Source organism: Molothrus aeneus, chromosome 1 (genome assembly GCF_037042795.1).
Source record: "Molothrus aeneus isolate 106 chromosome 1, BPBGC_Maene_1.0, whole genome shotgun sequence".
Taxonomy (NCBI): domain Eukaryota; kingdom Metazoa; phylum Chordata; class Aves; order Passeriformes; family Icteridae; genus Molothrus; species Molothrus aeneus.
This window is the reverse complement of record NC_089646.1, coordinates 36,301,170-36,327,295: the sequence shown is the minus strand read 5'-3', so window position 1 is coordinate 36,327,295 and position 26,126 is coordinate 36,301,170. Positions and strand designations below refer to the sequence as shown.

At 36.0% G+C, this 26,126-nt stretch overlaps 1 protein-coding gene across 3 annotated transcripts in view; it reads left to right on the top strand.

The window, feature by feature from the left end:
- TBC1D5 (TBC1 domain family member 5) overlaps positions 1-26,126 on the top strand; it is a 321,912-nt gene that overhangs the window by 223,429 nt on the left and 72,357 nt on the right. For all 3 annotated transcript variants that reach the window (XM_066555139.1, XM_066555128.1, XM_066555119.1), the window contains exons 15-16: positions 14,410-14,552; positions 20,380-20,486. In XM_066555139.1, coding sequence (XP_066411236.1) covers positions 14,410-14,552; positions 20,380-20,486 — 250 coding nt within the window. The remainder of the gene's footprint in view (positions 1-14,409; positions 14,553-20,379; positions 20,487-26,126) is intronic.

Below are 26,126 nucleotides of genomic sequence, written 5' to 3'. Positions count from 1 at the left end.
ATCATCTCAATCAAAGGGGCAGAAATGGAAAAAATATTTTAGGGGTTTTTTTTCAGTTTGAAAACTAGCTCTCTGTTAAAGTTGGTACATCTGATGAGAAGCTGATCCAGTCCCTCTCTTTTGCCAATAACTTTATTTTGCTGATATAGCCCTATTAGTAGTGAGGTGTGCACATCGTTCTTACGTGGACATTTGTCAGCAAGCTTTATGCCCAGATGTCTTGTAAATTAAATTCTTGTCATTAAATAACGAGTCAAATTTAGTTTAAAATATTACACCTGCTCAGAGTCCTCTGTCTATTTTTATTCCTTTGCAATTACTTTTATGGTTTCAAACGATGTCTCTGTCTCCTCACAGTGTGTGAAAGATCTATACAGATGGAAGATGCTGACTATAAAAGGAAAGTTACTGATAGGGTAGAGGTATTGGAAAAATAGAGGAAAAATAGCAATTCTTATTGTTCTTTTTAATAGTAGCTGGTGAATTTCTACAATACTGTGGTTTTTCTTAAAGTTCTGTGCTACTTTAAAAACTTCTTTCATAGTGTCATTTTATTGTTATTTCCAGGAACTGTGGTTATTGCTTCTTCCTCTCAAGTCTAAAATATGTAAGCATACTTTCATCAGCTGTCTGTATGGCATCCTTGTGCAGGAAGATGCTAATTCTTGAGTGATTCCTACTCCTTTTAATAGGGACTAACTTCTTGATACCTAACTAGACAAGTTTGGAGTTGTCTTTGACTGCAAACAATTTGATTTTGACTGACGTGCTGACAGAAACACATTTGCGGTAGCTGATCTGCAAGAAATGTTGGAAGAGCGGTGAGACTGCCGCTGTGCTTCCAGGAGGAAAGCAAGGCTGCCCTCCGTTATTAATGAATTTTTTCAAGCTTCCACTTGTCTTAGAGATGGTCTTATAGAGATGAGCAGTTATTCTCATAAAGTAAAGGAAAGGATACTTAGAATAAGCATTGTTCTATAGCATGTACTTTGTGTTTTAAAAAGGTGGCTCATGAAAATTGTCAGCTTACTTAGCTGTCGGTTCAGCTGACCAACCTGACAGGAGTGCTGCCCCCTGGTCCCTCTGCTTGGAGAGATACATTTCAAGCACATGGTAATATGTAACACATAGGTGTATAAAGTCATAATAGAGCATTTCATCACATCTAAATAAGGGTAGGTGCATGCTGTCTGAACAGTTAACCACTGAAAACATTGAGCACAAGACATTTGACACTAATTTTACTGGTCAAATACTCCCCTGAAAGAAGTCTGCCCTGACAAGCTGCTCATGAGGTGCCTTTTGCAGAAGGAGCCTGGCTTGATGGGTCGTGGCATAAGCTACTTGACATTTGTCCCCAGTCAGACCGGATGCCACATGAAAAATTTACTCAGGCACAGGGCTCCCAGGAATAAACATTTCTCTGGTGTTGCTCACCAGGGACTCAGCAAGGTGAGCGGAACTCCAACTTGTCACGGATGCTCTGTTCTGACAAACATAAGTAGATGCTAATGGCTAAATCGTGACAGAATAAAGTCCCACAACCATATGGCTAATTGCCACAACAATATCTTCAGTGTTATTAATCAAGTTTTCATAGTGTGCCATGATAATTGGAATAATTAGAAACAGCCTAGGCATTGCTTGCCTCTGCCGCACAGACTGCAGACAGGGACCTGGAACAACCACAATTGCACTTTCTCTGCAGCGCTGTTTAGTGCTTTCCTTTCCGGCAAATACTGTGGTTAATTAATGAATTAGCTGTTTGCCACCAGAGTGTTTTATTGCTAGCAGGGCTTCTTCAGGGGCACATAGGTAACTAAATGAGACCACTAAGCCCTTGTGCATCTCTGAAAAGATGAACAATTCCCATAAGGCTGCAGCTACACAACACAAAACTTCACCAGTCAAAGGTACTTTTGTTTCACAAAAGTTGAAGCTTATATCCTTGCACTTAGAGAAAGGATAAAACAAACTGAGAGTGTGCATTTTTTTGCTTAACAGTTTAAATGAAAACAAGACTCTGGATAACAGTGGTGCAATTAACTTACCAAGCAAAAGAAGTTAACTCTTATTTGCCTTACCCTGCTTAGTAATGAAATTGGGCTCCAGACATATATTCTGCCTTGGAACTAAGGTTGTAAGTAAAGTGGTGATTCTAACACTGTTATTTACACTAAGCATCTAAATCATCCTTGTGTGCTACCTATTAGAACAGCCTCCCTCAATTCTTCCAGGAGTATGACAGCAGGGAGGAAACACTTGTGTTTCCTCGGTGCGTGCATCAACACGTAGTTGACTGGTCACTAAAACTGGCAGATTGATGATGATGACTCTTTTCACTGGATGTATGAAGGCATTTAGCCAGACTAATAGATTGAAATGGACTGCTGCATGTATGGCCTCTGAACAGCTTCTTAATTTAGTTTTAGAGCATGCAATAGATGTAATATTGAATTCAGTGATGATATAAATCTTCTCTCCTCATTTTAAAAAGTAAATAAATTTCTTCTTTGGAGCAGAGATCCACAAAGAGATTTAGCAATACTATATGCTTACTTATAAAGAGTTTTGCAGAAATAAGGCCCCAGTTCAGGTGGTAGGTAGGAATTCTGTCCATTTTGCATTTATTGCTGTTTAATTTTGACTCTCAAAGGGAAAGTGAGGTTTTGCATCTGTTTTGATATCCTAGTATCTCTACATATTTTTCTTACTAGTTTATTGGTAAGGATTTTTTTTGTCTTTCAATCTAGTTTTACCTATGTTCATATTCAGTGTAATTAGGAGGAATTTTCCAAATTCTAAAATAAGGCTTCTGCAAAAGGTATATTTAGTAAGACTTTGTTGAAGTTATTAATCTTCATTACTGATGCCTGTTCAGTTCTTACTATGACTGCCAAATAACAAGATTTTTATTTTCTTCATATCAAAGTATCACAATTTCAATTTCTCTTGTTGTAAACCCAACTGAAAGATTATCACTTTGTAAAGGCCATGTCCTTTTACTTCAGATATGTTTGACATATATTCCTGCATTTTTATGAGATAAAGGATGCAATCTGATATATAATTTAATTATCTTAAAGTTACCAGTTTACTTTATAATTCATATTCTTGGATATATTGCCATCCTTAATTTTACCACATGTTATGACCCACCCCTGAAGGCAAGGGTAACTGAGTTTCCTGGTAATTGATACCTTGGGGTGGATTAGAGTGAAATGATACTGAATGACTGGTGATTTTTTATATTTTTATATATATATATTTATATATATAATGCAGGTTTATTTTAGAACAAATGTGTTGCAATGGAAAAGAGATATGTAGAAGTTTTGGTTATTATCAATAGAAATTATCTTATACTTCTCATCTATATAAAAGTATAAAGATATCACTTAAGAAAATATATGAGGAAAAGATGGAAAAAGGATAATAGTAGATAACGGATCATATCATATTCATGGATAATAACTATCCATGGATCCAGCATCTTGTTTGTCCAGGTGATGCTTGCAGCCTTGATCCATCAAGGCTGGGGAAATCCCATGAAACACAGATTTCAATGGGTTTATTACATTCTGGTTCAGGTGGGAACACCCAGGCACCTCCCTGGGGTAGTTTTTCACTGTCTGTTCCAACACTGGGGACCATGTGCAGTGGTCTGGTGGGAGGCCCCAGAAATGACTCTGGGGGCACTTTGGGGTCTTTGATGGGTCATGACAGCCTCTAAGCCATGCCAGCTGCCTCTCATGCCAGTGTAACTGAGCCAGTTCTGCCCCCCAGGAAGGGATGAACGCCCTCAGGCCCAGCTGGGCACACGAGTGTCCTGATCCCTTCCCTGGGAGGGGAGATCTACAGCTGGCCCAGCTGTGCAAGGGAGGACTCTGGCAGGATAATCAGCATTACCCCACCTCAGCAGCACCTGCTTCTCACTGGCCTTTTCCCTCATCTGGCTCAAACCCAGCTTGTTGCTAAACCAAGGTCAGTTTGTTGTGGTCATCCTCTGGTGGTGCTCACCTTCCCTGCACCTGGGCTGCTCTTATGCACACCAGAGGATTCCCAACACCCACCCAAACCTCTCCTCCTTTAGTCCAGGGGTGCAAACCTGACCTCAGCACAGCCCCTGTAGCTTTTCCAAAGGGGAAATTGCTTGAGCCATTAACCATCAATGTTTTGGTCTCTGACACCACCCTATGGCTCAAACACTTTGTTATTTCTCTCTTGCTGCTGCTCACTCCAGATCTTCTCCTATGGTGGTGATTTTCACATAGCAGACAGAAGGAGAAAAAAAAAAGAAGATAAAGAAGAGGGATAGTACATATCATTGCCAAATACAGTGTGACTATAAAAATGAAAATACAACAGTAGGCATCAGGAGAATATCACAGGGTTTGATTAGGGTATCTCACCGAAGGGGTATTGGGGACAGACAAAGATGACACAGAGACTCCATCATCAGAAGACATGAAAAGGCACCTTATTACTAGAAATCCACAGTTCTTATAGAAACAATGGTGGACCTAAGACCTGATTGGCCTTTAGGAATCTTCTCTCACCTATTGATCAAGAAGGGACAACTCCTTCGTGTAAACATCTTTGACAAACAGAGATTGCCTGCCAGGTGCAGGGATTGAGATAATAATTGTTTTAATTCTTCCTCTGAACTTTCTCACAGCTTCCCAGGAAAATCCTGGGAGAGCTATGTCTCTCTCTGTTCAGAGGATATGTGATTACCACATCAGGGTGCTAAAATCATCTGTCTTAATATTAATGCTATTATGAATACAAAAAATTGGAGTGAATACTTTTACCTTCAAGTAGGCTATCTATGAGTAAAAAGGTCTCATGCAAAATCTCATGCAAACACATCCTTCCACCAAGCCCATACTCTGTGAAATAAAAGTGGTAATTCACAAGGTAATATTTAGGTTCCATAAGTGCTTAGAGTTTCATGGGAGCTAGTATTCTGTCCATGTCTTGTTTACGGTCCGTCGCTGTCCTTCCTTCTGGTCTAGGATGGGGAACTCAGCTCCCCATGTGAAATTTTCTTTCATTAAGATTATTTAGTTGACTGGTTAATATCTCTGAAAAAGGTAGCCAGATTATCATAAATCTAAAGTCTTCTGAGGCAGAAGTGGGAAGGTTAATATATGTTCCTTAATTTGTATGATTCACTCATAAATCTGTGTACTAGCTCGCAGGCTAAATTTGGTTGAATTCACTGATTCCCATTTGATTGAAACAAAATTCTACATCCATAAGAAAAATATTAGAAGCTTTTCCCACACCTTTTTTTGCAGTAAAATGACAAAATAAACTTTGTAAAAATCCAACTAACAATACATAATAGTGTACAATACTAACAATACATAATACATACAGTCTATCTCATATAATTCGACTAATATGTGGTCTCCCAATAAGTTGCTTGTGATAAAAACACAAAAAAACCTCCAAAAATAAATAAACTGATAATATAAGCAGTTATGGGGGCATTTAAAAACTTCATTGGTCCTATGCAGCTTGGTCTCATCTGATAGCAGTTCCTATTTAAAAAAAAATAGTCAGTTTGACCTACTACAGACCAATTATTAAAAAGAGGGCATGCAGGAAAACCTAGAAATGTCTTTTTTATCAGCTGAATTTTCTGTTACACAAAAAAAAACATGTGATGGAGAAGCAGGATTAGAGAGGGAAAAAAACCTAACTGGGATTGGTAAACTGGTTGTATACTCACAACAGACATGTTCTCTTCATGGTTTGAATACAAAGTGTAGCAGCTCCATTCCTGGACACAGGCAGATAGCTTCTTGGCACACCAGAAAAGTATAGCTCGTTTCACATTTCACTATAGGGTGACAGAAAGATGGTTCAATTGTAGATTTCAGTATTGTATGGACAGAAAAGACATTTTATTCAATTTTAATAGAGAGGTCTCAAAGATAGATTATAAATTTTATAATATTTTATCAGTGCTTATTTGTTTACTTTGGAGCTATTCACAAAATTATCTATCTTCCTTTTATTTTAAAAGGCACATCATTTTGATTAAGTCTTCTAGTGAAAAATGTACTAACACTATAGAATATTTGACAATATGGAACAACAAAATATTATAGACTCCTCTTTTAATGACAAATTCTACAAAAGGATCGTATCTTTTAGCCTACTGCATACATCTTGAATCAATGGATAAAGCTATTAGCAAATTTATTTTATCATCTTAAGAACTGTGTTTTAATTGCAACACTGAGAGTTGTTTTTCTAATATAATTTCTCCACTTTAAAACCAAATTTAATCATTGCTGTTTAAAGATGGAAAAGTTGGGGGGGTGGAGTTCCTAATTGCTAATAGCTGATATCAGTAGGAACTTCACTAATTTAGAAGTGCCTCTTTTGTTTCAATAGGTTTATTGCAGCAAACAGTGTTTAAAATCATTCACCTGTAATTATTTTTGTCAAAAAAAAGAAAATGTTTTTGCTACTCTGCAGCAATTTTCAAAACAAAATGCACATGCATCATCAGTATTTAGGACTGTAGGTTTTAATTGCACAGAGGCAAAGAACATTAAGGATTCAGTAGGCACACCTTCAGGTTCCTGTATCTTTCTCTTACTATTGCAGATATTGGTCATTATATTTGGGGTTTACAGAGTGTGAAGATGAAGATGAGATGAAGTCTCATACTCTGTGCACTTAAGGGGTATTTATCATTGACTTTAAAGGAGTTTTTTCCAGTATAATGTATCACTCCCCTCTCGTCATTCTGGTTTGTCACCATAATTTTATCAGGCTGATCCTTGCTCTTTAAATCTGAACATTGCCTGAGCTGTCTCAATTTAGTTGTTTCAAAGAAACACAGCAATATTTTTCAGTCTTCTTCCTTTGAATGAAAGCACAGTTTAGCCCAGATAACTGCTAAATAAGTAACGATGTAATAGCTAAATTCTTCATCTTGTAACATTTACATTTTGGCCAAAGTGAAAAAACATATGCCTTGGTTTTGATCTGTGATATTTGTTGTCAACTTGACCCACCTTTTTAAAAAATAATAACATATGCCTAGAATTTCTGTTCTTTAAAAAATCAGCAATGGCTGGAAGTATGTCATCGATTTCATTGTGATCATTCTTCCTGTAGGTAATTTCTGGAGTATAACATTGTTATCCACCCTTCACACTAAGGAATGGTCAGTAAATCGTTTTACTCCAGTAACTCTTGTATTTGCTGCAAATACAGGCTGGCAGTGTCAATGCAGTGCTTGAATAGCTCTTAATTACTAAGCCTTTATAAAGTGTTACTTATCTGAAATACTAAAATTGAAGTGTTTTAACTTGAGATGGTTAGGAGGAATGAAAAAGAAACTGAACAGTGTACTTTTCTGCCACTGCAGAGAATTTCTTAAATTGAATGTTACATTCAGTGCAAGTCTCTGATCACTCAGAGTTACATCCACAGTATAAGTTTGCATCTAAAGGTCCAGTTTCTCCCATCTTTCAGCTATGCTGAAAACTTAGGAAATTTCTTTCTGTCTTCTCTTCTGAATAGATTCAAGTTCCTAGCTCTGTTTTTGAAATTTAGTGTTAAAGAAAAGCCAGTTACTGACCACTCCTTATGATATTTTTGTGCTTCACGTGTCTGGAAATGGTTTCCAGGATTAGCTGCTTCATCATCTTTGCAGAGATCAAGGTGAGACTGGCAGGCTTGTAGTTCCTTGGGTCTTTCTTAACTTTTTTGAGGATAGGAGTAACATTTGTTTGGTTTTTTTCTTTAAATGCATTTCTGTGTATATTAGAATTGGTCTGGCTTAAAACTGCAGTAAGTGCTTTTCAGAGAAAGGTTAATTGCAGGAAAAAGGAAAGGTAATTATTAGGAATTCATTTTTTGGAAAGAGAAACCTTCATAATAAGGAAATGCATAGAACTTTCCCAAAACAGAAAGAATTTTTTTTAATGCAAAACTGAGTAATCTTTGCTAGCAATCTGAAAGAAATCAAATGGGAAAGGAAATAATCCACATAAGAACTAGATGCTTGTGTCACTTTTCAGTAAAAAAAAAAAATTCAAGGCATTTTTTTAAAGAGATGTGCTAGTCTATGTTTGATAAGGTAATTAATATTGAAAAGTTCAGGATATGTACAGTAGTAGGAAATGTCAACAGAGCATATCAAAACCTTTTTCCCAAGTGCAAGGAAGGCAACAAAGTAAACTATGTACAATATTATTGTTCATCACTTAGTCTGAATTTGAGTAGATTTATATTAATAAATGAGTGCTTATTATCATTATTCTTTAATTTTAAATGCTTCTTTTCTAACAGGAAAACTTATGGTAGATCTGAAACACATATAATCTGTAATGTAAATGTCTAGTTTCTTTTTATTTGAATTGTTATCAAACACTTTAATTTTTTTCTTTGCATTAAGACCCTTGTTTCTAAACTGTGGAACAGAAAGCTTGTGGATATCATACTTTTTCAAGTTAAGGAGTTTTTAGTATAGCTGTGTAAAACTTAAAACTGTACGGATGTGACCACAAACCAAACAGAATTTGCAACAGAAAAGGGAAACCAAATACCTGACTGTGTATCCACCCAGCAGTAGGGCCACGATTCCTGTATTTGGTGCAATGATCCACCAAATCTTCATGCAGCCAGTACAGGAGAAACTGAGTGAAGTGAACAGCCTTGATGGGAGTCCAGGACAGGACAATCCAACCCAGATCACGGGCATATTAAAGCATGTATGTCATTCTGTAGCAGAATAGTACTCCATATACAAGTCTGAAATTACTTAAACAGATAAGACAGACACACATAAGAAGGATCTTTTTATATACTCACTATTATCTCTACGTCTAAGGAGAAGCTGAATGATGTGCTAGATGCTGGCACATACTTTCTCCCTCCTTATCACACACACTTTTTTACAATCAGCATACACTGCTGGAGACAATGTGGTAGAAATCTATAATATTTAAATGTTTTACAGCCTAAGGAAAATCTGATCATCTTGTCTGCCTTCTCAAATGACAAAGGCCACATAATTTTATCTAATAAATCCAGAATTAACATTTGAATTTATGGTTGAAGTAAACACATCTTCTAGCAAGATGTCTGTTTTCATTCCCTTCACAAGTTAAGTAGATTAAGGCAAAAAATGGAGCATATGCTGTAACAATATCACACTGTACATCATTTATGGGTAGTGTGCATATGAGGGTATGCCGTGTGCAAAATTCTCAGTGTTTAAATCGAACACATTAGAAGTCTCTGTAAATCCCTGAAAGTCTGCTGAGCTTCCCACATAACTTCTTATACCAGTTTTTTGGCTTTGTAGGGATTTCACAGGCTTCTTTCTGTTCTGACAAAATATTGGATTTTAATAAGGTTTTGTTTATCTTAGAAATGCCATTTTGTTAATTGTGACACTTAGCTGTTTTGCCTTTCTTCTCATCTGTGATCATTAAGAGCTCCTCATGCACCATAAGCAGTACTGCCCTTCCACAAAAGCCTTGTAGAAGAGTAGCTGAAAGAACAAGTTGTGATTATACTTCAGGCATGTTTCCTTATCTGTCTTGTATGATTTGAAGGTTTTATTAATCTCTTTAGGACACTCAGAACAAAATCCTGAACCAAATATAGCCATGGTGGTTTTAATAAAAATGAGATCTATTCAGGAAGGAGATGGAGCACTGGAGAAATGGACTGTGTAACAAGTCTAAGCTGGAATGTTGCTAAGGCTTGTCTTGATTGGTCTCCTTCATGTCACTAAAAGAAAGTGAACTACCATAAACATCCTCTGATTGAACTTGCCTGTATCCCTGTCTCCCCCCTGCATCTTGCAACTATCAAATCTGTGAGAGTTTCTGGAATCAAATGTCTTCATTTGAGAGTGCTTTTTCTGTGTATTTCCTTCTCATCCATGCAAGTGTTGATGGGTGTAGGAGCTGTACCCCTCATGTTACCCCTGGGTGCCTCTGCAGGAGGTACCCAGCCTACTTCATCTGCAGCTCACTCGTGTCCATAGGTTAGAAACACAGCCTGAAATCCTTGTGCAGGCACCAAGTCTGCCCAGAGTAGTGCTTTCTGGTGGCATTGAACTACTAAAGTCTTCATCTTCTGTATAATTTGAAGTTCTTTTGCAAGTGTTACACAAATGTTGCTCCTCATCCTTTTTCCACATCTTATTTTTGAACAGGCAGATCACAGCTCAAGTCTGTCTACCCTTTCTCCTAAATTATTGACCATGACTTTACATAGTAAATTGCACTGGCTACAAATGTTTGCTTGAACATAATTCATGACAGAGTTTAAAGAGACAGAGCTTACATATCATTTTCTCAGTTAGTAAACAACTGATGTTAATTTTGGCATTTCTCAGCTTCCGAGTGCTTAGTTTTGATAAGATGGTATTCTTTTCAATACTTAAAGTCCATTTAAATAATTTTCTTATTAAAAAAAAAAGGCAGCAAAACTTGCACTGAAAATGAAATTACATCCTGCAAAATCCTACTGACCTTCCTTTCTCTGAAAGACCTTGACTAGTCTTGCAAGCATTGGAAACCAGAGCAGCAGCATCCTCTGCCACCACCACATCCCCCAAGTGACAGTAGCCATTGCAGGGGTGATACACACTTCTTCCATTTGCCACACAGGGAATGTAGAATGTGTAGCTGGGATGAAGCACAGGGCAGCAGATGCATTCTTGGGCTGGTGGCAAGAGTTAGGAAGAAACAGAACATGCTCTGTGGAAATCTTCACTCTGTTGTGTTTAGGTCAAACAAGGAATTACCAAATTTGGGCTTCTCTTTTTTTTATATGCACAGTAAAAAGGAAGACACCAGAGACCTTGTTGTTTCGATTCTAGACCTTAGTGAAATGCTTGCTGAAAAAACTAAGTTAAGCATGAGCAGAATTTTTTTAGACTTATTCTAATGAATAGTATCAATGAATGAAAAAAAAAAAATCAAGCCTTGAGCAGATGCTTGGAGTGGAAATTATACTGAACATTGAGTTTAGCAAATGTATAAATGACTGAAAACATGCTCCTAACAATAGACTTTTTTAGGCACCTTGTTGTCAACTTGTAAGTCCTAGATCAAGGCATTTAGCTGCAGAGTAATGCATTCCTGTTTCCTGTTGTTACAATTTTTCTTATTCTTTCTGATTTCATTGTGTTGTTTTGGCCTCATGAACACTCCTAAACTGTTTGTTTTGCCTCATTTGTAACTATTTCTGGGGCTTATTTAATTTTCTTTAAAAGAATTCTCTGCCTCATAAGAAGACTGAGAAGATAAGCAACTAAATATATGGAACATGTAATATAAGTTTAAATTTTGATGGCTGGGGAATTGTCCTGTAAATCTCTTGTCAAAATGGTTTTATTGTTAGTTAAACTGGTAAAGCTGGATCGTTGCCTTCTTTTATGGCTTTACTAGCGCAGAGTTTTCTCCTGTTTTCCCTGTATTTAAGGTCATTAATGAATCGTTATCTATTGCTAGTAATTACTGATCTCTTGAGAATATTGGTTTAATTATATAGGAATCATAGGTGGAAGATGCAGTTACATGTTCTACAATGTAGGTAGTAGTACCTTGGTGTATTATGGCTTTAAAGAATCTGGGGTTTTTTTGTAGATTTTAATTGCTAAGTGTGCCTGGTAAAATATGAATTATTGTATTACCACATGTGATAAAAGGTATACTATTGTGAGTTTCACAGTCTGCAGGTGTAACAGATGTAAGGCAAGATTAACAGGACAGAACAATAATTAAAACACAGACAGCCATCTCAACAAAAAAAGGGGGGGGAGGAGGAAACAAAAAGAAAAGGTTTATCATGTGCAATGCAATTATTAAGGGTGTCTTAAATTCTCTGCAAATACTTGTAAAAGCAATAAAAATGTGTTAGTTTGAAAGACAGCTTTTCAGTGTGGACACCTAGTTAAGGAATTAAGATCTTTTTTTATGAATATAAAAGCTGAGTGAAGTCCTGCCATATGGCAAAATGGTTCATAGGCAATAGGGCCCTCAGTTTATAGATGCTGTGAGCTAAACGTTGCTGAAAAAAATAAGAGAGCATTTAGTATGTATGCATTTACAACAGTATGAATTGCTTACTCTTTTTAAGACAGGAAGGTTCAAATAATTAACAGCAATATTATGGTTGCAAAAGGAAGTCCAGTTGTTCTTCAGCAGTCTACATCTGTGAAACGTGATACCTCTGGGGAATGAGATTTAATTTTCCCAGGAGAAAATATAAAAGCAGGAGAAAAAAAAGGAATGACTTCTGCTTGAGCAGAATAAACCTGCATCTACAAACGATTAACACTGCATAATGAAGTAGTAAAGAAGCAAAAGAGATTTCTAATAAAGGACTAATAACAAATCCCATTACACCATGGTGTATTTTTTCTCTTGAAGTGTATTAGACTCTTAGCAAGGCTTTTGAATGAGACTTGGGTAGTTGCAAGCAAAGTCAGCTCAAATGCTTCAAGCTTTGCTGAGATTTCTCGCCTAACAGTTTGTGTAACTGGAAAGTTGTGGCTTTACAGGTGGGAGGAGTTGCTACTGCAGGTAATGGCCTTCATGCAGAGTCTGAGTAATGTTTGTGTCACCATAGGGTAATAGTCTCCTGTAGGCTGGGCACTGCAGGGTAATGTGCCACTATGGCAAATGCCCTAGTTGGAATAGACATGGTACTAAATGCACCAGCTAAGCCTTGCTTTTGTACAGCAGTTCTGATTTCTTTTTCTGAGGTCTCAGAATAAGTCCTCATAGGAAAAGGGTTTGATCAGAGAGGGAAATACAGAGATTTTGTTTTGTTGTAGCTAATATTGGGACTTCTGTAATTATGCAGTAACATAAAAAGTTATAAGACCATAGAGCATAAATGTTTGATATGAGAGTGAAATGATGCTGTCTTTTGAAATCATGTATTTTCACTTTTAAAAGGGAACATATCTCTCAAGAAAAAGATTCTATGTAGTGATCTCTAAATCTGTACGTGGATATTTTTGTGTATTGTACATGTGTTTCCAGTGGCATGGGGAGTAAAAGTTTTGTGAACATAACCTTCACTCGCAACAGTCCCTTTGAATTTCTTTAATAAGATTCTGTCTTTTTGTGCAAATCGTTGCTATCTTCAAAGCTTGTGCTAGACTGGCATGCTGGAATTAATTTGTACAGTATTTTCTTTATACTGGAATCAGAAAAAAAAAAAAAGCCAATAACAAAACCCTGGATCCCTTAAAGCAACAATGAGTTCTGGAACAAAAGTGGTTAAACATGAATTCTTACGAGTGAAACTAATCTTGAACAAGAAATTTCTAGTTGCCTTTTTAGAAATTTTTGTGAGTTTTAAAGAATGAGTTAATTTGCTTAGCAGAAATTTGCAATCAATCTTTTCTTGCCACTGAATAAACAGATTCCACATGCGTAGCTATTTGCATATCCCAGCTAAAAATGTAATTCATTATTTTTAAGTCCATTTCGTAATAACTATTTCAGGATTAATGTTACTAACTATTCTTTAGCTCATTCAAATGTGACCTTAGATAATCCTACCTAAAAAGATACAAAGCTAATGGCTCTGTTCTGGAATAGGGAAGAGAAGTGCTTTTCCTGAGGTCAGCAAGTAAGTCAGTGTAAGAGTCAGAACTAGAAATGAGAAATCTAGAGAAACAATTTCCTTCTGCATCTCAAGCTTCCAGCCTCAAGCAAATATTGCATTTAATATAACAAATTTTCACATTTTGCTAGGTATGAAAACAGCACAGAGATGAATAGGAATTAACAGTATAGTCTACATGAAGATTATCACTAAATCTGGTAAAGATTTAAATGAGATTTAATGAAAATAGCATCCATAGCATAATTTATATGGAGTTGCAAGTACTGTCATCCATAACAGGGAGAAAGCCCTTTCACAGTAACTGTGACCTGGTCCATTTTAGTTGCTGTTTGGCATCTGCTTCTGAACTGGCTTTCACTTAACTGGGCTTTTCAGGGCTTCTCATAAACCACTGGCTTCACCCTCCTGTTTTTTGCTGTTCCAGGCCATTCTTGCATAACATTTTCTCCCGTTCATCTTAGGTCACTGTCACATTAAATGCTCAAAAATGTGGTATATGGGATTGATGTATTTTGTCCTTTGAGGGTCACCCACATAATAATATTAGTCAGTAAGCTTCTACACTCTCTAATGTATAATTTCTTTGATGTAGATGCAGTAACATTTCCACAAATACAATTAGTTAAGTCTTTATCACAGATCTTGATACTTTGCAGAATTTTTGGATAAATTGTTTAGGACTGTTGCTGATCCTGGGATATATGTCCTGACTGTACCATACTTGGTAAAATGGAGAAATACAAATCATAACTTTTCCCCTTTTTTTTTTTTCAGACGATGGGTAAGGCTTCTGTTTGGACGTGAATTCCCTCTTCAGGATCTTCTGGTTGTCTGGGATGCTCTATTTGCTGACAGTATCACCCTGAATTTAGTTGACTACATTTTTGTAGCCATGTTGTTGTATATCAGAGATGCCTGTAAGTACCAGCTATCTTATAATTTTTTTAAAGAATGCAAACCTATTCTTTGAAGGAAAAGGAGACCTTAAAAAGGCTAAATTTCATTGTGACTGTTTTAACATACTGAAAATTGTTCCAAATACTAGGAGAGGAGATATTTATTATGAGACATGGCCTGCTGTATTTATGAAACAAATTGTATCTTGGAGTTAAATGCAGGTTTGTTTTGTGAGTAGTTCTGTGTTTTTACATGGAGTTGCAGATTTTTTGTGCTCTGAGTGATACAGGCAAGTATAGAGCTCCACCTTCCGACGAAGCTCATGAATTGAGTAAAGCTTCCTTGTGACACTTGAAATATTTTTATGTTGTTCCCCTGTGAGAAAGGAGAAAATGCACAAGACAATGGCTTACAATTTTTGAAGAGATATCATGAATAAAAAACAAAGATGAGTATCAATTACTGAGAGTGTTTTTTATTCTGTGCAAGAGGGGCATTTTAAAACTATTATAATTTATTTTATTTCGGTTCAGTACACCTGAAATTTGTGGACAGGTGAATTCTTATAATTTAGTGATGACCAGTAATATTAAGTTGGGACAAACAAGCAACCAAGAAAATTTTGTTAGCTTATATAATTGTAAATGGGAGGAGAAAGATACATAATGATAATTGAAGTATTTATTTTTGTCCTATCAGATTCTGCAAAAAATTCTGTATGCAACTGATGCAACAAAGTATGTGCTTCACAGCAAGATGTATGGCTGTCATTAAGTATATGAATTCTATAGCAAGTTATTCAGAGTTAAGTATATACCATCTGTAAGCTTTAGGTTATAACAAGGTCATATATTTGACACAATTTTGCATTCTAGGACATAGGAAGTTTTCAACATCTGTGGTTCCTATTTTAGGGCCCAGTCTTGAAAATATAATGTGGTACTTTACACGTACATGTTGTTCCACTGCCTGCCTTCATGTGTTTTTTAATTACTTTTTAATAAACATGCAGAATATAGAGCTACCTTTCATTCCTTTCAAAAAACTGGACATCTAATTCTGGTCAGAGGTTCCAAAATTAATGCTGATGTTTCAGGATGATCTGATTCCAGGTTATTATATTTTGAAGTCTAAATCTTGCTTGTTTATATTCAGTAAACGGAAGTAATTTAAAATTTTTGGTAGAGATATGTTCGGAAGTGGCATGTAAGAAAATTTCTTAACATCAGTATTTTATTTTGTGTCATTGCTTACCTTTAAAAAAACCAGCACATCAGAACTGTGCTTCTAAGAAGCCTCTCTCTTCTTGGGGAGGGAAAGTTGTTCTGGCTTTGTTTTCTTTTGATTTGTGTTGCTGGGGTACATGTTTCAGTATAAGTTAACTAAAATGTGGGCTAAAAATGTGTTCCAGGCTTTTGTATGAAATCAGTCTCCTTCTTTTCCCTGAACTTCCCAGTCTTAGTAAATAGAGTAGTAAATAGCTTTGCAGTGTGGTACATTTACCCAAATGAGAGGGAAAGTCATCTCATCAGGACAGCTAATACTTCATATTTTGACTGTGTCTGTAATAAGTAACTTCTTGTTCTACAGCTGGATCTAGTTAGTTACTCTAAGCGTAATAGAACAGGGAAGCAAAATAAGTCATAAATAATGTAAAGTTGAATCTATTTTTCCAAACTCAAGCTCAAGCCACAACAATTTCCACAGTTCTTGATTACATAAAAAACCTTTTGTTATATATCTGTAACAGAAAGTTTTCTGTTTTTCCTCATGTTTTTTATTGCTGGTAATATTTGTGCTTTGAATAGAGTTCAAAGTTGTAGTAATTTTAAAAACATTTTCAAATAAAGTAAGTTTATAAAAGCTTCTCTTTATTTGGTGAAAGGAAACATAAGCTCAAAACATCCAATGGTGATAAGCATCTTTAATTTAAATAAACCATCGGGAAATTTTTAGTTTAGAAACTTTGAAACAATGAGAACAATAATAAAGCTCCTGCGATATTATGTTATGAAAATGTCAAATATAAGCAATTATAATAATACAGTACTCAAAGCATTTGAAAGTTTCGAAATTGTGCTGATTCTTTTAAAACGGCACATTTGGGGATGGGTGAAAGTTGCTGGTTTGAGAATTGATGAATTTTTTTTCTGTGCTCTATTATGTTCTCAAGGACATGATTTTAAGAAACTCATTTCTGCTATATTTCTCATTTTTATTTTAGTTTTGAAATCCTCTGTTGCTCAAACAATATATTATGCAAGGAGAAGGGAACCTTTAGATTATCAGATTATTGCTTATATATTTTAGAGATTACAGATACATAATCATGTACACAGCTATTCTGTAAACTGCTCTGTTCAATTTTACATCTCTATCCAAGCAGATCTTTGTCTGTGGAGTGGTAGTCCTCACATGCCAAGCTTAGGGCTGTGTACCAGTAGAGCTGTAAGTTTTAATAAATTATTTCCTGTGTTTCTTTGGAAAAATTCTTGAGTTCGTGCAAATTTTTTTGTTGTTTTTTGTTTTTTTTTTAATCTATCAAATCAGAAGCATGAATATTTGCTTCTGTTTCACCAGTGTAAATATACATGTTGTTGATGAAATCAGAATGGAGGGAAGGATGTGATTCAAAAATAGATGTATTTTATCTACTTCCTTTCAAGGAAGACAAGAATGAACAAACCTAGAAGGCCTGTCTATATTTTGCATGGTAAATTAATGCCATTATTGAACCAGGAGCTAATTTTGACTGATCCGTATTAGAATAAGTGTATTTTTATCTTGCTTCCACTTGAGGAGTAAGTATGGCCATTGTTAGAACTTAGTTTTTTCATCTCTAAAAGCACTGCAAATGTTTTGAGAGAAATAAAGGATCCATAGCTTCTTCTTAGAGGAACTGATTAGTTATTTTTGTTATAGTGCAAGATGTTCATTTGTCTATGTTTAACTCAGTTTAGGGGCTATTAGGAGAACCTGGCCATATGTAAAGCAGAAGGGGGGAGTAATCCCACCCTTCCAGGGTTATGAAATAATCTGGATACAGGAGAAGTGACATCAAATAATAAACGTCTAAGAAATTAAATGTATCAGAAAATTTGGACTTTGTTGAGGACAGTATTCTGAATTTTCAGGCTTTCCACCACATTACTGCTGCTTGTACCCAGGGCCAACAGAGAAAGTTCAGTCTCTTCTACAGCAGAAGGGAGAACGCAATTTGATGTTCCTTGAGCACTGAATTACAATATTAATAAAAGAACAGTAAGACTGTATTCTCTGTGGAGAGGAGTTTGTCTCCTCCTTTCCCTAGAAATGCCAGTAGCATTTTTCTGTGGGGAAGTGAGAACTTGTGGTTCACAGAAGAAGCTGGATCCAGATGTGACTCTCACTAAGCCAATGAGAGAAGCACAAGCACAGCTGAAGAACCGCCAAGCTTTTTACAAGGCAGCTGAACACACCAGCTACTGCTGAGACTGGATATTTGTATTTCACAGAATCTCCTTCCAGAAACTTCCTCCTATAGATGATTCTTAGAAATCCATTTAGCACCAACAGGCATATTCTGTTTTGGTTTACTGCTGTTTATCTGTAATTTTTAAGAAAACTGCCCCTCTATTGTACAATATTACACATTTTGTCCTGAAGAGACAAGAATCATAGAATGGTTTGGGTTGGAAGGGGCCTTCAAAGATCATCTAGACCAATCTGCTGGCATGGGCAGAGACATCTTCCACTAGACCAGATTGCTCAAAGCCCCATCCAGCCTGACCTGGAACACTTCCAGGGGCATCCACAACCTCTATAAGCAACCTGTGCCAGTGCTTCACGACCCTCACAGTAAAGAATTTCTTCCTTATGTCCAATCTAAATCTACCCTCTTTCAGTTTAAATATGTGGGGGAAACCCTGAAGGTAAAAAACCCATATATAAAAGTTAGCAGGTCTTCCCTTTAAAGTGCTTTAACTTTCTGGATGATAAGAGTTTTTTTGTCAGGGGTCAAGTCTGCAGCATTAAAATAAATTAGTTTTTTTAATATTTAGTTTTCTCTGTATCTGTGAGACAGCAAAGAACTCTTCCAGGAAAAATAAAGAAAATATATTTTTAATCCATTTTTCATTGCAGAATAGAACACATACTTATTTCTTTAAAGGAGAAACACATTGGTGTTACTGTCTATCATTTATAAAACTATTTAGCATTTAATTTCAATATTCACTATTTTTATTTGCTTTGGTAAAAAGGCATCACGATCACAACTGCAGTTCAGTATCTAAAATTTGATTTACGAAGGAGAGTTTGATTGGGTACGTTCTGTGTGGTGCTTGTGTTATACTCTGAAAGAACTCTGGCAGAGGCCATTGTATTGTGTTCATTATGCCTGCTTTGTGACTTCAAGAAGAAAAAGCAGGTACCTGAATATGAACAAGAAAAACAAAGGGTAGGGAAAAGAACAGGCAGAACAGATAAAGAATGAGTAGGATAAGTGAGTGCTTTACAAATGAAAGCAGATGTATGAAATTACAAGCTGTCGGATCAGCAACGGAAATGAAGATGATAAAGTGGTTCCTTACACAGATTATAATTATTCATTTTGCCCAGTCCTGCATCTTTTCCCCATAATCCTCTTGTTGAGGGAGGTAAGGTGCAGGAGGATATGAGGCTTATTCACATGAAAGAAAAAAAAAAGTAAACCATTTAAATTTCTCTGTCTGCAAAACTGCCCTTTATTTTGCTTTTATTGATTCAAAATAATCTTGTATTTGCAATATCCCGATTAATTAAAGGTATTTCTTACTACAGCTAAACTTCTCAGCATAGTAAAGTTTGTTAGAAATTTATTTACAATTGCTATTGTTGGAGGCTGTCTTTATGTTGCAGAGTGGAGGCATCATTAACAGGCATTGCTTTGACAGCTGTGGCAGATGGATTGCCTGGATTTAGATGGTGCAAAAGAAATGAAGTAGTTTACATAGACCTGCTTGAAAAGATGTCTTTAATAATTGCACTCATAATTAGATTGATTTGGGAAGGAAAGAAAAAAAAAACAGAAGATGACAACAAGCAAAAAGCCATAGAGTATGCTTACATAGATTCAGATAGAATCAAACAGCTTAGAACAAAATTATGAAGTTTAGCAAAGCATGCTGAAAATTTTATAAGTGAAAAAAATCTAAGCAAGTTAATAGTGTACTATACTTTTTAGTATTTATGAAATTAAAATCTAGTCCTTTCCCTTTTTCCTGAATATTTTGTGAAGTTTCTGATTTAAAAGAAAACAAGGAGTTGTTGAATAATTTTATGTATGCATAGGTATCTGAGTATGTGTATTTATGTAAATATGTATTTAAGAACAACATAAAAGATATTTCAGCAAAAACTAATCAGAGTGGGGCAAACTTATCATAAAGCCATAAATGCAAATTATTACATTTAAATTTAGATGTCTGTGGAGGAGCATCTGAAAAGCCCATGTCCATTTTGCAGCACTAGATCTTCAAGCTCTGCTGATGGTGTTGCCCTGAGCTGCACTGACTGGGGCAGGCTTTGGGGGCACAGCTACAGAGGTCTGAATTGAGGCATCTGAATCTGGAGCTAACACAAGGGTCAACAGCATAATTCATAGTTTTAGAACTCTTCTTAATTCCAATAAACCAAGTGTAGTCACAAGGCTGATTTTATCTATCTCCTTTTACTCTGAGCACTGTTTGAGTTCTGAGACACCATGTGGGAAAAGACAGCCAAATCTGAACTGCAATGAATTTACTGGAAAAAGTACTGTTTTGGAATATCAAAGTAAGACAGTAATATGTTTTTTCTCTCTCTCTTTTATTTTCATTTTAATTCTAGTGATTTCAAGTAATTATCAGACCTGTTTGGGACTTCTGATGCATTATCCACCTATTGGAGATGTTCACTCCCTTATCCTAAGAGCACTTTTTCTCCGAGATCCAAAGGTGAGATTCCTGTTAATACAGGAAATAATAAATCACTGTAATTAAATGTTCTAAATGCTATGAAGTTAATAACAACCTACATTTTGGAAACTAAATGGTAGTTTCAAGTTTCTTCTCACCTGACAAAAGAGCTGAAGGAAAGAGTGGGAAACAGAGTAGAAGCAAGTTCCTTTACTCTTTAAAGGATACTTTAAAGGACACTTTGCTAAAGTTATCCAGGAGCTCTGGTAACTGCAGATGTGCTCTTTAGAATAACTTTGCTTGGCATTCTGCACAGACATCTTTGGGGATAAAATATACGGGGGAATAGTAACATTACTGGGGAAACAGTAATGTTACTATTTAAAACCTAGTAAGCTGTATAGAAAGCATCATGCAATTTCATCTGAAAGACCTTTTTCATGGGATTTCTGGGATTAATCACTGTTAATCCTTAAAGCACTACCCCTGCCCAATATATAATGGTTATGTGATGGTTTTTGATTAAAAAAAAGAGTTTGATGTTACAGCCTGTAAAGATTCACATGTATAAAATGTACAAATTCATAAATTCATGCCACTTATTATTAGCATGTAGTTTCTGATGTAGTCATCTATTAAAAAAAGAAAACCTCTAACTGTTTGAGAATGGCATGTGTATATGTGTGGGTATAATATACAGGAGACACTCACTGTATGGTGGATAAAGTGCTTGAGATTCAGCTGAACACAGTAATCTGTGCTTGCTCAGATCTCTGGCAGATAGCAGAATTGTGCTGCTGGTTTTGAACTGTCTTTGTACATGTCCCATTAGTAGGTTGCCAGTGTAAAGTCTGATTTCCCTCATCCTCTTGATGCACAACATCTTTGAAAGCAAAAAATTCATCACTTCTGCACTCTGACTGCCTTCTGCAAAATTTCATTCAGTACCAGTGTTTACACTTTTATGGATTAAGAAAAAAATTGTCTCTTTGTTTTTCTATATCAGTTTTTTGCAGAAATCTGCATCCTTATAGCTGTTTTTTTTTCATTCCTCTCAAGCACAAAGATTTCTTTCATGATGAGAAGTAAAGTGTATCATCTTTTCAGTGTGCAAGAGAGTTTCTAACGTTAGATCTCAGGAATCTTTCTTAAGATTTTGGCAGCAGCCTGTGAAATCAAACTGCCCAGCATTTATTTATGTATTTTCATAGCAAAACAAGATAGAAATATTTTTTAGAAGAAAGATACAAAGGGAGGAAAATTTTGCTCAGTTATCCATCTGAATTCAATATGTAATCTGTCATTTATTGAAGAGATATGTTAAACAATAAAGTGATTACTACTGATTCAGCTCTGAAACATGCTAGGCAGCATACAAGATATCCTATCAGCTGAAGGGGACAAAAATTAACCACCAACTTCCCACAAAGAGGCTTAATCACTAGTCTAGTCCTTATGCTCTTGTCTCCAACAGAATGAAGGTGTCAGTCTCATAAGGCCTTGATGTCCTATTAATTAACATGTTCAGGTGGGCCTTGAACACCTTTCAGATAAATACTGGATGTAGTTTTGTAGTTCTTTGCCCAGGTGAATCAGTACTTGAAACTCTTTGATGCTAAGAATGGTAGTGGCTTTGTCAATTTAGATATGAGAAAATGCAATTGTTTCTCATTTCTGAGCTGTACTTTTTTGCTTGAGAAATACTCTGAATGTTGAGAAGGTCTGATTTCCAGAAAGTGAAGAGCCTACGGGACTTGCAGCCACCTCCAAAATTTACACTGGGTCTTTGTGTTGAGGCTGCATAAAAAGATCAAGACTTCTTACAGTAAGGAAATCAAACCATTCTAAAGGATCCTCCTGGAACTAAAAAACAGCTTCTGGTCTGAGAAATAAATGTATTTTCAAGGCTATTACTTGAATACCTATTTCTTACCTTTTCCTAGGTGTGACTTAAGTGTCTGAAGCATATGTTTGTTCAGTTTCTTTTTTCCATATATCTGAAATGGAAGTCTTGCTGTTCTTTAAGACCTATGCACAAAAATTTCCAAGTCTGTCAACATTTTTCATGAAAAGGAACGAAAGGGAAAACTCAACAAGTCATCATGGGTGCTGTAGGAGTCTAAAGTCAGTGCACAGATTATATATGAAAATAAGTGGGAAAATTATGATTGGGAGTTTTTTTGTTAGTTGCATAGATATAATTCAGTTTGCCCTTATTCCCTGTGCAGATAAAAGCAGGTTGGAAGAAATGACAAAGAGATTTTAGTCTGTAGTGCAACTTGTAAGTGGTGATTAACAAATTCAGTGCTTAATTATTTTTCTTCCTTCTTTGATGTTTTCCTGTGCATTTCTCCATCACAAGCTTCTGGTTTCTAATAGGAAATTACGTTTGGTTCAGTGCAATTTTATCTCTCCTTATCCAGGGCTGAGTTTTTCTGCGTGGCATTTCTTCCAAGATTTTGCTTGGGTTTTAATATGTGAAATCAGGGAACTCTTCTCTGGGAGACTGTTGCATGGGCAAGTGGCTTATTTCATTATTTGTTGAACATACCAAGAATGTTTAGTGTTGTTCCAAATACCTGAGAGAGGCTTGCTCTCTGCTCCTTGAAGCTTCAAATCTCACCTGGACAAGAAATACAGTTTAGAAGTCATGGCCAGTTGCAAACAGTAATCTACCAGTTGCAAACAGGAATCTACCACTTGCAGGTTTGCTAATATATATTCTGTTGTCTTCCATATTATTTTTACAGCTAGGAAAATACCAAGTCATCATACAGGGGGGAGGTTGTGGGGTATTTGGACTAAGAAAGGTTGGAGGTAGGTGGATAAAACTGAAAGGTTCTTAAGTAACAATCTTGTCATAAGCGGGGAAGTTGTTATCAGATGTTAAACCTGATACAGCTTTTCAATCGGTAACTTCCAATTCTGGAGATAACCTGGGTTTGTATATATAAAGACATCTATAATTTTTTCTCTTTCCTTGTTCTGACATAACAGGTATTTCCTTCTTACTTTTTGTCATGTAGTCTCTATCAGGAGAGATAAACTTAGGCTTGATGAACCTGTCGCATTTTGTTTGCCTCTTTTCAATGCAGTCATCACCAGGAGAGCAACCTAAATGTGAGAAACAAGCTGTACTTAAAAGGTGGGGGGCATTTTTTTTTCTTACAGATGGACAAGTGCAGTTTCCTGACCTTTTGTGAAATCAAGCCTTACCAGAAGCCATAGCATTATCCAGTATTAATACTATGAAAAGTAATTAGTACTTGCCATTAACCTAACGCTTGCAGCAGCTCTCCTGTTCACTTTGGAACCCCGGTTGGCAGCTGAGATGAGAGAACATTTTAGATACCACATTTCTGATATTTTTCAATGCCACAGAAGAGAAATACAGATCTCTATAATAGCTGAAAACAAGTTAATGCACCTGTCTCTGAGGCGGGGCCTGAGAGATACTAATTTTACAGGCATGAGTATGGATCAATGCAGAATAATTGAATTTCAGCCTTTTCTGCATTTGGCTAACTCCACTTCTTAGGAAAATGTGGAATGAAAAGCTCAAATCAGTGTTGTTGTCTGTGCATAGGGTGATAAAGTTAACCTGCTTAGCAGAGTATTTGTTTCACATTTCTAATCTTTCAACAGATAATTGCCTCAATTATTTATATTAAAGTAACTTCTATGCATTTACAATCTTTCTGAATATAAAAGTAGATCTTCTTATGGAAGAATGGGCTATTAAAATTGTGTATATGTGAAATGAAGAAATAAGGGAATGTTCTTTTATGTATATCCAAAAACATTTACTGAAGGTATGTGTCTGCATATTTAACACACCACGAGTGGCTCATTTTCTTCAGTTTTTTTCCCTTATCAAAACCATTGAGCACTGTTAATTTTCACAGCAAAGGCAGCAAAATTAAGAAGTAGAGATATGGAGATAAGGCATTGGAAAAATATAAAGTGATTAAAAAACATAGTTCTAACTAGAGTTGTTCAAATAAAAAAAAAAAAATTAAAAAACCCAATTAGAAACAAAAGTCATAGAAAATGTGAACATATTGTGTTCCTTAAATAACCAGATGTTCTTTGCTTCCTGAAGGCAGCCAGGGCTAGGAATAAAAGGTTTAAAACTATTGTTTTAAGTTAACTGTGAATTTTGAAAATCTGTTTTCACCCTTTAGCAAATAAAATTCTAATACAGCAACATAAGCAAAGTAATTTTCATCTTTGGGTGTTCTTATTTGTATGTTGTTCAATGTTGAAGTGTTAACCTTATCACAGTGACTTATTAGAAAACTAAATCACTACATAGAATGTTACAGTTTTGCACCACATACCAGGAACCTGACAACTGTCCTTTGTTTGAAAGCTTGCTGCATTTATTCTTAATTTTTATGTAAAGCAAGTTTGCTTTCATATATTTTAGCATGCTGAGTTGTCCCATTCATTGAGCAAGCTAGTTAGGAGCTTAATTCAGTGGAGAGATCTTTTTATTATAAGCTACCAATTAAAAAACAAAAAAACAAAAAAATAATGTGCTTCGTTGATGGAAATTAATTTGTTAGTTATGCTAATAATATTATAGCTACTGCTGCTCATATTTTCTCAACATTGTATTTTAGCTATTTGCTGACATTGAAAGTGGCTATATATTAATATTGAATTCTAGCTAAATCCATGGAGGAGAATACATGACATTTCAAAGAAGTCGTATTAGTTCCTCGTGACTGAAATTACAGATACTGCCAGAAAACTTAAACAATAAAATGTGGTGATGATCACTCATATAAGGAATAGTTGGAAAAATCTGCATTCTAGCTTTTAACACTATTCTCTGTCTAAGCAATGAGTAACAAGGGGAAAACACATTGCTGAAATTTTGAACCAAACTCTTTGTACATTTATTTTCAGCTGAATTTTCTTCTTAAGTAGCTGCCACCGTCTCATAGTTTTCTCCAGGCTGGTTTCATGTGCCTGAAAGGCTGTTGAGTTTCACTTTCTTCTTCTTCAGATAAATTCTTTTCTATACACTCATTAACTGAGGTGCCGCTGCAGAGCTGCAACTGTCCTTTGAACGCTGCCGTTATGTCAGTATTGTTGTTTTGCCGTTTGTGGCAGGAGAAAAGCAGGTTTGGGGTTGTTTTGTTTGTTTGTTAGCATTGTATGTGCAATCTGGCATTAATTACCTCTCTTTAATGACCAGATTGCAGCCAATCAGAAGTTGGGATCTGGCGCTGCTCTGGCATTAGCAGCTCATTAATTTGTACCTCCACGCAGAGGTACTGCTGGGGCGCGGGTCCACTTCGTTACAGGGGTACCAGCAAGGGGGAGGGAGGCTCTCAACAAACATTTTTGCTTTTTAGTTTTGATCATGAAGAATGTGACTGATATTTCAGGAGCAATAATACATTGAGGGGGGGTTTAGGTGCATGAAGCGTAAGTTATCAGGAAGCTGGGATAATGGATATGCCAGTGCAGCATGAGCTGCCTGTACTTTAAGTAAGGAGAGTTCCCTGACTGAGTGAGGTCACCTGTACTTTAAAGGAGAGTTACCTTTACATGAGATACTATTGATAAAGGAAATGAGGTTTTCCAGAAAAGCTAACTATCCATCTCTTCATCTGGAAGAAAAGGACTTAGGAAAAACAAAAAAATAAATGCATTTACTTTTAGTGA